The following is an 11432-nucleotide window of genomic DNA, read 5'->3' on the forward strand; positions in this document are numbered from 1 at the left end:
TTTTATTTAGGCTATCAATTCAAATGACATTTATTTCAATGGCTGAACCCACAGCCATGTAAGAACATTCAAATATATTTGAATCACACATTCAGATAAACAAGTCTGTTCATCTGACTGTGAGCTCAATCACAGACCTCATTTAAAAGAAGTGCAAGGGCAAAAAACTCTGTTACTACAGTGGTAGGAATGAAACTCAGCTAGTGTAAATCAGCATACATCCATTGAAGTCAATGGAGTGCTGTTGAGTTCTGCCAGCTGAGGATTTGGCCTGAAGTTTCTAAATGCATAGAAGACAGATAATCCAAAGGTAGGTTTCATACCGCAACCGTCAATTAGCCACATACATATTAAGGCGTAAAAGTTAACACAATATAAAGGGAGAGAAATGTACAAAGACGCAGAGTTACAGTAGCTATGGAAGCCTTAACATTCAAATTCCTTGACTTTTGTGCATTTCAAAATATTAACCATAACCACATTGAGCAAGGTGTTTTGCATCTCCTCTGTTGTGCTTCTTTAGACGTAGTATTGGTCAAAGGTCACATCCAGAAAAATCATTGTAATAGACGAGCTAATTATTGCTGCATTCGCCTCTAGGCCAGAAGGGTGTGATTTCAAATCCTATGCTGGGACTTGGGCTCAGGTGCAATGATAGCTCTCTAGTGTGAGGGGGAAGGGGCCTCTCACTGTTAGTAGTGCTCTCTGATGAGACATTAAACATGGATCCCTTTTGCCCATTGGTGATGGGCAAATTAAATATCCCATGGCACCTTTTGAGAAGAGGAGGAAATAACCCTGGTGTCCTGGCAAACATTCCCTCCCTATAAGGCTCAGTGAATAGACAATAAACCCTTGATTGGAGCATTCTGTGAGCTGTAAATCTGTGCCAGGAACTGAGCCAGCATTTAAAGGGTGAATAGTTGCTAAGTGAATAATTAAGAGAAATGAAGGATAACAAAGGGCATGAACCAAATTGGGGAAAGTGCAATCAAAGCATTGACCCTGGGAAATGTGTGAAACAGACATTGAAATGCCATGTATAGACATCTGCAAAGGCATTAAAGCTTACTAGTATTAATAATTATTATTGCTGTGCAGATATCAAACTACGTTCCATTCAGACAGCAGCTTAAATTGGCCCATAGGGTTGTTTGCTCAGCAGGAGTGGGGTTTCCAGGCATCATCTCTAGACACATTGACACCTTTCACTTCCTGATTAGCAGCAATTTCACCCATATAATAAACATGACAAATTTGCAACAAATAAATAATTGAAAAAACCCTGCTTGCATTCGAAACCTGCTCTTTCAAAGAGCTGGTTCAGGGAGCCGGAAACTTTCTATGAACCTGTCTGATGGAGCTGGGTACTTATCCCAGCAGCATTAGAATGAGACAGATCAACTAACATTTTCAAAAGCGGACTAGTGACTTTGGGTGCCCAACTTGAAGTACTATAAATAGGTTTTCAAGATAAAATGATTTTCAGGATATTCTGAGCTCTCGCCCTCTGACAGTCCGCTCCAGGGTATTTCAGGTTGGGCACCCAAAACTTGGGACACCCAGACTCACAAGAAACTTATTAAAATTTGATCCTGAATTTCTGGTGGGAGTCCAGTATGCCTGGTGGGAGGGAAATGAAACTCTGGCCCAGTCTAATAGTGAACATCACAAAGTTGGATGATAGTTTATACAGCTGTTAAAGGATCTATGTGACAGAAAAGGAGAGGCAAAGTCTCTCCAAATGTGTGATCTGGGAGAATGGAAGACAGGAAAAGGTAGAGGTCACAGCGTTCAGTGGGCACATGTGCCAGGCTGAGGTGTCAGATTGGGAAAATCTCCTGCAATAGTCAGTCCACAGCCTGCCATTCGGTCTTCACTTCCTAAGAGTCTTGTGTGATGGTCTTTTCTGTGCTGCGGCAGGGCACTCGGATACAGCCAAAGGGGTCCTCAGTAGCCACTGCAAAGCTGGAGAGCATTTTCCCCAGCTCTCTTCTGTAACCTCGTCACAGCTCGCTGGGGATGACATATACCCCTTTTCAAGGTGAACATCATTTCCCAGCAGCAGGAGAGCAGCTGTCCTAGTTGTCTTTTGCATCCAGCTAAAAATAGAAAGAACGTTCATGGCTCGTCAACGTGATTCACGTGTTCCAGTGTTCCTCAGCTCAGCTAGTGACATTCAGGCCAAAAGCCCAGGGTGATGAGAGAGAGCGTGCATGCCACAATTAACTGGATTTGCTTCATTGAGTTACAGTAGCACAACCATGATATGAAGGGCTGTGCGCTCTCGTGTTACCCTCAAATGGCTTACCATGAAAAACCCTCTGACAAATGACTAATCATCCTTTCTGTAGATGACCCATAATCTGATAGTGAAAAATGAAACAGCAATGTTAAAATGGGGTCTGGGATCTCCATACTACATCATCCCTCTCACAGCACTTTGTTTAAAAATACAGAGCCAAATTCTCTTCTGGTGCAAATGGGCAAAACTGTACGGACACCAATGGAGCTGCACCCGTTTATACCAGCAGAGTTTGATCCATGGAGTTAAATGCTCCACTAGACTAAAATAAAATACAACTATTAATGGTCCCTAATTAATGTTAGTGTAAAATAAAATAATTAATAGCTTGCTCTTTTATAATCTCTTCTGAAGATCTCAAAGGACCACCTGTGTCAATGGGACTTCTCAGAGGACCGAGGGTTTGCAGGATTAGGCGCTTAGCATTTCATTACTATCAGACTAGACAAATGCTTTTACTCCTGTTAGTAACAGGGATGACTGCACAACCTCATTACTTCATACAAATGAATGGGAGAGTCATTGCGAATGAAATGATTCTATAAATCCGCAAATAAGAGAACAAACCCATGAAAAAGCAAAGAGAATACCTTATTTATTTTGGCAATTATAGGTTAATTTTATTTATGGTAACACTTTAGAAGGAATCAATACAATTACAGAGCCAGATCCTCTGCTGGCACAAAGCAGCTTAGCTCTACTGACTCTCCATTGAAATCAAGAGAGCGATGTCAGTTCACACCAGCTGAGGATCTGACCCACCGTGAATATTCTAAAATGAACGAAGTTTAATACTGAGACTTCCCAACAGTCTCTGCTCTGAAAACTGAGAGGAGGAAAAAAGCCACCACATTTTTGTGTTTATAATGTGTGCAGATTAGTTTGGCACACGGCAGGGGTATTTCTCTTGGCATGGGGAGTGATACTGGTAACTTTCCAGTCCTTCAGAATCTCTATGGAACTTTTGCAGTCTGCACCCTGGAGTGCATGTTATCCTGGACTTGGGGTCTGATCAAAAGTCTATTGAGGTCAATGGGAGTCTTTGCATTGATTTCAATAGGCTTTGGATCAGGCTTGTGATGATTTGTCTTTTAAATGCATCTAACCCTAACCCTTTCTGTTTTTTGTATGCTTCTTAACTGCACAGCTGTTCTCTCTGGTAAACTGATCTCTGGCTTAGGCAAGTCTCCATCACCCTCTTCACTTCTTTAGGGGTTGAAAAGTCTATCTGGACATGCATCAGTAAATAAACAGAACAGACTTCCCTTAAAACAGCTTGTACTTTTTAAATATCCACATCATTCTAGATCAGGATCACCCTGATATTCAGTTAAATACTGTTAAACCATTCCATCATTAGGGAACTATACTCCACAGTCTTGGTCTTCTCTTTTCTTGGTTGAGACAAGTCTGATGTTGGCTTAAAATGTATTTAACAACCCTGGCTACTTTCTTGTCTCCCGATATAAACTCTCTGCATTCGTTGTTAAATACCCTAGTGGCTTCTTTTATCCTTTGGAATTTGCTCTCCCTTCCTCCCTCGAGGTACAGACTGTAGACGTGAAGATGGCTTCTATTTGACTTTCTGGTCCCCACAATTCCTATTACCTGTTGGCACTGGAATATTTTTTAAAACAAAGAATAACGAGGTTGAGGGAGGCCTTCATGAGCCTTTCATACCTTTTCTGTTTCCCTCCGGATTAGCTCCTGCATCTCCTCCTTCCAGTCCATCAGCTCCACAAATTTCTCCACCCCACTGATCACGTCTCCCAGCAGGACCACATCATTGTACTGTGGCTGGTACGCAAATGGTCCCACCAGGTCTCGATTGATCAGCACACGAGGAATAGAGCTGCGGACTGCATCTGCCAGACTGGCAAAGGGCTGCACCTAAAAAAAATCCCCCCACAAGGAGCAAAGAAACAGAGAGCTTCATCCCAGGAGTGGAGGTCAGTAGGGGAGTCCAAAGCCCACACAAAATGAATTCACTGCACTCCACAAACTGAACCTCAGGGACTCAAAATGCAGGGTCTCAGAGGGCCCCAAACCTCGCAGCTTGACTCTTCTGTATTACACAGACCCTCTTTTAATAACAAAGTTTACGCTGCATCTCATAACCTGGGAAAACTGGCTGAGAGGAATATCCCAGACAAAAGCTATTATCTACTGTACCCCCTGCTGGCACATCACTGAATTGGCAGGGGGCATCTCTCCAGCAGAGTCTACCCCAGTTATTACTGTTACCTCCTCAAGTATCCACAAAACTCATCTCTTCCATCCCCAGAGATCCAACCCCACATCCTTATCCTGAGCTCCATGGACCTTGTCTAGCTGCCTTCTGTTTCCATATACCCCCCCCACAGAGTCCGAATACTCCGCTTCTCACCCTATGTCCTCAAATTCCTCTCTTCGTTTTCCTGATCCCTGAATTCCGCCCCCCCATTTCCCCCAACGCCCTGTTCAATTTTGCACTATTTGCCTGAGTCCCAAAGTGCTGAATCCCCGTAGCCCTCTTATGATCTATGTCACAGACCTCGAGGGAGGTTCCAATGATAAAGAGCACATCTGCCATGGGGAAATCTGTCACGTGCAGGAAGAACCGGTGTGGGAGCTCCTCTCCAAAGAACACAATGTCAGGTTTGATGAGTCCAGTGCAGACTGGGCAGTGGGGGATTTTGTCTGCCATCACATCTCCCTGAAACAAGAAAACCCATCAGCAGCCACATGCTTTACCAGGCAGCATAGCAATGCCACCATTACATCTTCCATCCATCCCACAAGCACACATGGGTTTGCCATCATATCACATCACAACAAAACAAAATTTGCCCGGGAACAGGAACCTTGTCTCTTGGCCATGAGGACAAGGTAACTGGCTTGCAGGCTCCCTTTGAATTTGCTTCTGTCGTCTCTGTGTTTGATGCCCCCGCAACTGCCACTCACCCTGAAGTCTTCACCCAGGTAGGATCTCCGACAGGCGGTACACGTGGCAGTGGCGAAGGTGCCATGAGCCTCCACCAACTTATCAAGAGGGATCCCAGCAACTTGAACACAAGATGGAGAGAAGATCAACTCAGTACAAGGAAATTGAACCTACTGGCCCCAAATTCATCTGATGTTTCAACAGCCCCACTCTTGTATTCCATCCCATCTTGTCTTTTCCCTGCAGTCCATCAAGGAAAGCCAGGAAGGCGACACTCACCTCTTTCCAGCCCATCAATGTTCTGGGTGTACAGACGCAGAAGGAGCCCCTTGTCATGCAGGAGTCGCAAGAAGTAATGGGAGTAGTTGGGCCTGTAATTGCCAGGGTACAACTCCTTGGCCAAAGTGAAAAAGGGCTTAGGATTGTGGAAGAAGTAGCCAATTTCAAAGATGGCTTCTGGATAGGGAATGTTGTACTGCTGAAGGTTACTGTATAGGCCACTCCCAGGAGACCTGCAGAGGGGACAAAGGGAGCCTATCAGTCAGAATGCCACAGGAAAACAAACCCAGCACAGATGTTTCTAAAGACACCTACCCCTAGAGCGTGACATGACACTCTCTCAGAGAGAGAATGACCAAATTCTTGAGCCCTATCTGGTTGCTTTCTGCAGCTGAGGCAGGGCAAAGGAGCCTTAAGTGGGCAGCTGAGGATTTCCCTTGCATGTAAGAGGAACCCCCTCAGGTGATGTCAAACTGGCATCGCTGGCTCTACACCACCCAACTCCAGATCCCCTGATGTATGAGGCATGTTCAGGATTTGCTGAGGATGGGAAGGGCCACAGCAAGTGCACTGTGCTCCAGTGATCCTGGGCTGACAGAGTGGCCCCTGTTTCAACTCTAGTTTATGCCATGGCCAGACTGGCTCCTGGACAGCCCCAGAACTGGGGAAGTGCAGAGGCAAAATCAAGCAATAAGCACAACTCAACTGGGCCTGAGGATCTGGATCAAGGTGTCATATGGAGTCTGAGCTGCTGAAGAGAGCACTCATCTTAACTGTGGCATTGTCCAAGCATGCCAGGGAAGGAGAAGCAGCAGACACGGTGATTTTTTAATGAAGTCTAGAATGCTGCTGGCATGCCACAAACTAGCACTAATGAGAAGGTGGTGGTGATGGCTGGAGCTGGGATCAGTACCCCCAGTACTAGTGAGAGGGAGAGGAATGGTAAGTGGCAGACCCCTGGTATTACCTAGGTTTGGAATATCATCAATTCCAGCTCTGGCTTGGCTCCAATAAGCGTCTGTGAGAGTGATGAGGTGTTACCTAAAATCTGGGATGCCGCTGGGTGTACTGATCCCAGCTCCAGCCATCACTACCATCCGGTGACACTCCTTCTTCTGAATTAATTCTGCCACGTCCTGCAGGGTGAGCTTCCGATTTCCACTGCCATCTCCTCCTCGGCCGATCCCAAAGATGCCCGTGGCAGCAGTGGATAAGGAGACCAGTCTGGCCCCCTGGATCCTTCTAGGAGCAGAAAGGAAACGCAGCAGGTAACAAAAGGACTTACGCTGCTCAGATGGAGAAAAACATCCCAAGTGTTTCCTAGGAAGCCAGGAACTGATCTTTCAATTGTAGGTTCATGTGCTATTGTTTGGTAATTCAGGGGAGAAAACATAGTAGCAGTTAGTATAAAGCCCCCAGGAGCACAATATATTCCTTTGCACTTACAGCCCCTTTCATATGAGGATATCAAAGCACTTAACAGATATTTATTATCTATTGTTTTATTGTGCTAGCACCCAGGCTTGGACCATGACCCCACTGTGCTAGGTGTTGTACAAACGCAGAACAAAACGTCAGTCTCTACCCCAAAGATGTTTTCAATCTAAATAAGACAGTAAGCATCACAGCACCACCATGTGTGTATTTGGGTGGATTATGGACAAGGCACTGGGGTTAAGGGAGCTTTTAATCTCCAAATTAGTATACGATTCCCCATGGCTAATGCACACGGGAGCCCCTTTTGCATCCTGGTTGGCAACCAGAAAGCACTTAGGATTGTGTTTCTATGCTACTCTGACAGGGCTGCCCAGTTTAAGGACTGAAGAAACCTCAGCCCTCCCTGAATCCCATCCAGGATTCCCGCCCTTAGTAGAGTCCCTGTGCAGATGGCAGACACCTAACTGAATCACTGCTCAGCCTTAAGTGCCGAAGAGGAAATGAGAATCTACAATCCATCACATGAGAAGAATATTGCCCCAAACAACCTAAGCAATGTTTGCTCATCCAGGGTGTGATGTTGCACTCCATATGATTTTATGAAAATATGCTAATGAGTGTAAATTTAATGTAACTGGAATATGCTTCATGCAAAAGGTCTCTTGTAAGGTATCATTACAAACCTTATAATCTACTGAGTGTTCATCCTATTTGTATGAATGAAACATTCTTGTATCTGAAACTACAAATATGAAATATAACTCTGGGGTCCTATTGTAATTATGCAAAGTGTGGGCCATTAATGGTGGTTTGGAATCTTGATGGCTCCCATTAACCAGGACAATTGACTGTGGATGGCTCTGTTTACTTGCAAGCCTTCCTATGAGTCAGGTCGGGAAGAATGAAGGCTTGGGGGTCTCACAGGACAGGTGACCATGTCACCTGGTACTGGAATCCATCTTAAACCTGGTGCTTTTCAATTTAGAAGGAGGGGTGAGGAGCCAGAGAGACAAAAGATTACCGCCTTGTGCCAAAGCTATAAAAGGGGATGGGAACAGAACAAAGGGGGCTGCAGTCATAAAAAATCCCCTAGCTACCACCTGAGCTGGAACAAGGACTGTACCAAGGGAAAGGATTGGGCCCAGACTAGGAAGGAGTCCAGTCTGTGAAAAAAGCTTATTGGAACATCTCTGAGGGTGAGATTTCATCTGTAAACAGTTTCTTAAATGTATTAGGCTTAGCCTTGCATGTTATTTTGCTTGATAACTTACTTTGTTCTGTCTGTTATTACTTGGAACCACTTAAATCCTACTTTTTATACGTAATAAAATCACTTTTGCTTATTACTGAACCCAGAGTTAGTGACTAATACCTGGGGGAGCAAACAGCTGTGCATATCTCTCTATCAGTGTTATAGAGGGCGGACAATTTATGAGTTTACCCTGTATAAGCTTTATACAGAGTAAAACGGATTTATTTGGGGTTTGGGTCCCCTTGGGAACTGGATGTCTGGGTGCTAGAGACAGGAGCACTTCTTAAGCAGTTTTCAGTTGAGTCTGCAGCTTTTGGGGGACGTGGTTCAGACCTGGGTCTGTGTTTGCAGCAAGCTAGCGTGTCTGGCTCAACAAGACAGGGTACTGAAGTCCCAAGCTGGCAGGGAAAACGGGCTCAGAGATTGTCTCAGCACCTCAGGTGGCAGTCCCAAGAGGGTTTCTGTGACCCAACCCGTCACACAGGGCACTGACTCTGATCAGGGCAAAATCCAGACATGAGAGCAGACCCCAGAGGTTCTTGGTGACTCCTGGTGGTGGTGATTATTAGGGCACAGAATCACTGAATGTGGCCTCCATGGGTTGAACATTGTCTTCGCAAGAGCATGGGCTTTGCAGCATAAGACTAGATGTCCCATCTCTAGCAGTGGCCAATATTTCTCTTCAAAGCCTCTCTGCTGTTTGATCCACTCACAAAGAGTTCCCATGGCAGCAGATACTGCACCAGCGTGGCTCACAGAGACAGAGAGCCATGCATTTAGATGGTAAACACTGTTCTTAGCTCCAAGCTCTCAGTATTCTTTACAGTATCTGGTGAATTTAATTATAACAGCCTCATCTTCTCCTTCCTGGGGGTGAGTATTTCTGAGACAGTGAGAGAGTCTGATGAGTCCATAAGATAACAGAGCCCTGGTTTATGGAGAATTATCAGGATTGTGTTTGAGAGTGACAGGGAACAGCACAAAATGAGAAAACAGCTGTACCTTGCTCCACAGGCAATTGCCATCTCTCCATGGCATTCCAGAGGCTCCCTCTGCAGGGAAGTTCCACTTGTGGGGATAAAACCAGATCCCAAGGAAGCTAAGGGACGATTTCTGCCCCCCATGGAGCCAACAGGCCTCCTGGGATGATTTCTCTGACTGCATATCCAGAGATTCCGCCAGGCTGAAACAAAACATAACAACCTGGACCAGCTGACAATGGTCCCTTAGAAAGGCAAGGCCAGGGGTGACTGGTTTAAAGGAATCTACCCAGAGTTATGGAAAGAACAGTCAGCTCCGTGCATTTACCAGGAATTATGGCATTACAAGTGACATCCCTCTTACATGCAGTATAGCTGTAGCCATGTTGGTTTCAGGATATTAGAGAGACATGGTGGGTGAGGTGATACCAACTTCTGTTGGTGAAAGAGACCTGAAGACGAGCTCAATGTGGCACAAAAGTTAGTCTCTTTCTCCAACAGAAGTTGGTCCAGTAAAAGTACCTCCCGCACCTTGTCTCTCTATCACTCTTACATCTCATCTAAAAGAGGGCACCTCCAAATCCACAGAGCTTCCTAATGGCACACTTGGTACAAGCAAAGCCGGTAGCCCATGCCATGCAAACTCAGCGCCTGGCTCTATCACTGAGAAACCCCTGAAAAGCCTGAGTCTCAGATGAAAAGCCTGAGACCAGCCAGGTATGGCTACAGATGTAACATACACTCTGCCTTACACAGTATGCCACTGCCAGCAAGCTCCCCTCCCTACATGCTACAAACTCATTTACTGTACTTTGCTCTCCCCAGTCCCCTCTGTACTCTGCTGCCCAAACCACTCCACTCTCCCCCAGGCCCCAGCCACCTCTGAACTTTGCCAGCCAACTTACCCTGCCGTTCCCCTCCCTCTCATCTGAAGTCTTCCCAAATCCGCCTGCCCCCTTCCCTCTGATCATTTTCACACTCCCCCCCTCCGAGCCCGAATATGCTGCTTACCCGTGAATCCCTGAAGACTCGCAGCAGGAAACACATTTCTAACAGCCGCGACTCTGAACCGTAACCCCAGGCTCATTCCCCTGCCCTTGCCCTGTAGCAGAAAGTGGAGTCTTGTGCGATGTGGATGAGAACGAGTGAGGTGCTGTGGCTGCTTCCCTGCTTTTCCCCACACCCCGACGACTAAGTGACTGTCTAGTTGCAGGGAGCATGGCACAGGGCGGCCACTATCTCCTGCATCCCCCTGGGACTCGCTGCACTAGTGACCTGGAGGCTGGAGAAGGGGGATCTAGGGCACAGGGCAAAGCACCGGCCTGTCTGCTTAAGGTGATCCTGAGCCAGGCAGAACAGCTGAAAGGGTTTACCACAATGTCCATAATAGAAGAGCCCACAGCAGTTCACACTAGAATAACCGTAGCTTGTATTTTTATAGTTGCTGTCACTTATACACAAACTGTGTATAGTGGGATCGTACACCTAACCACTGAAATGGAGTAGAGCACAGCAGCCTTCATCTCTAGCTACACTATACAACAGTGTCTTTAGGTCAAGGAATGACTATGATTTTATTGCAAGTCTCGGGATATTTGAGCAGTCCCAGTTGCTGGAGACAAGTGATGAGGTGAAAATTCAGCTTTTTTTAAAAATACATTTCTAGCCCTCATGGTAGTGGAGAAAGGCTTGAACATCTGACCTGAGAGCACCGTAAAAGCCCCAAAAGCAAAAGGCAACTAAAAAGAAACCAAAATGGTTTGTTTTCAATCTCATGATTTTGGGGGCCCAGCTTATGATTTTCAAACATGTACAGTTGGCAATCCCGAATATAGGACCTGCAAGAGGCGATATCCTGAATGGGAAAGTGTCCAGGACATTGTAATTAACACCAAATCTTTCAAAATGTGCCATGGATCTTTCATGACCATGCGTGCTCTGAACCTTGATGTTATCTAAACGGTGACAGCTCCAGCAATTCAGTGCCCTCATACTGTAGCATTGGGCACTGTTCCTATCATTCAGGTATCACTGTCACCATTCCTAATTTAGGCCTGAAATTACGCAGCCTATTTATCAGTGCCCCAATAGCTCCCCTTGCATTGGTTCCTATCCATTTTATCATCTACCGAAATTACTCAGAGATCCCCACCTGCAATTCTCCTGCTGAGCCATTATTTTCCCACTGTAAACCTGTGTATTTGATTCTCTCTCCCTATGTGAAATTGCTGAACCTCATTTTACTGATTTTATGCC

At 45.7% G+C, this 11432-nt stretch overlaps 1 protein-coding gene across 2 annotated transcripts; it reads right to left on the bottom strand.

Moving 5' to 3' along the window:
* On the bottom strand, nucleotides 1-10533 carry SIRT3 (sirtuin 3). Of its 2 annotated transcripts, none has more exons than XM_005313124.4 (8): nucleotides 10188-10533; nucleotides 9199-9379; nucleotides 6549-6749; nucleotides 5508-5740; nucleotides 5249-5349; nucleotides 4839-5000; nucleotides 3986-4195; nucleotides 1-2102 (listed from the first exon to the last, which is right to left on the bottom strand). In XM_005313124.4, exons 1-8 carry the CDS (start codon nucleotides 10261-10263, stop codon nucleotides 2082-2084), a joined length of 1185 nt encoding a protein of 394 aa, XP_005313181.2. In that variant the 5' UTR covers nucleotides 10264-10533; the 3' UTR covers nucleotides 1-2081. The 2 variants fall into 2 exon arrangements, with proteins under 2 accessions (XP_005313181.2, XP_065447933.1); XM_065591861.1 differs by having other exon boundaries at nucleotides 6475-6749; nucleotides 10188-10401.
* Nucleotides 10534-11432: the final 899 nt, after the last annotated feature.

The sequence above is a fragment of the Chrysemys picta genome, chromosome 4 (assembly GCF_011386835.1).
Source record: "Chrysemys picta bellii isolate R12L10 chromosome 4, ASM1138683v2, whole genome shotgun sequence".
NCBI classification, from domain to species: Eukaryota; Metazoa; Chordata; order Testudines; family Emydidae; genus Chrysemys; species Chrysemys picta.

Coding starts and splice junctions, on each gene's coding strand:
- SIRT3 (XM_005313124.4), bottom strand. CDS start 10,263: ATGAGCCTGGGGTTACGGTTCAGAGTCGCGGCTGTTAGAAATGTGTTT. Junction 5,741..6,548: donor AGCGGCATCCCAGATTTTAG/GTAACACCTCAT, acceptor TCCCCTCTGCAG/GTCTCCTGGGAGTGGCCTAT. Junction 4,196..4,838: donor TCATTGGAACCTCCCTCGAG/GTCTGTGACATA, acceptor GATTTTTTTTAG/GTGCAGCCCTTTGCCAGTCT.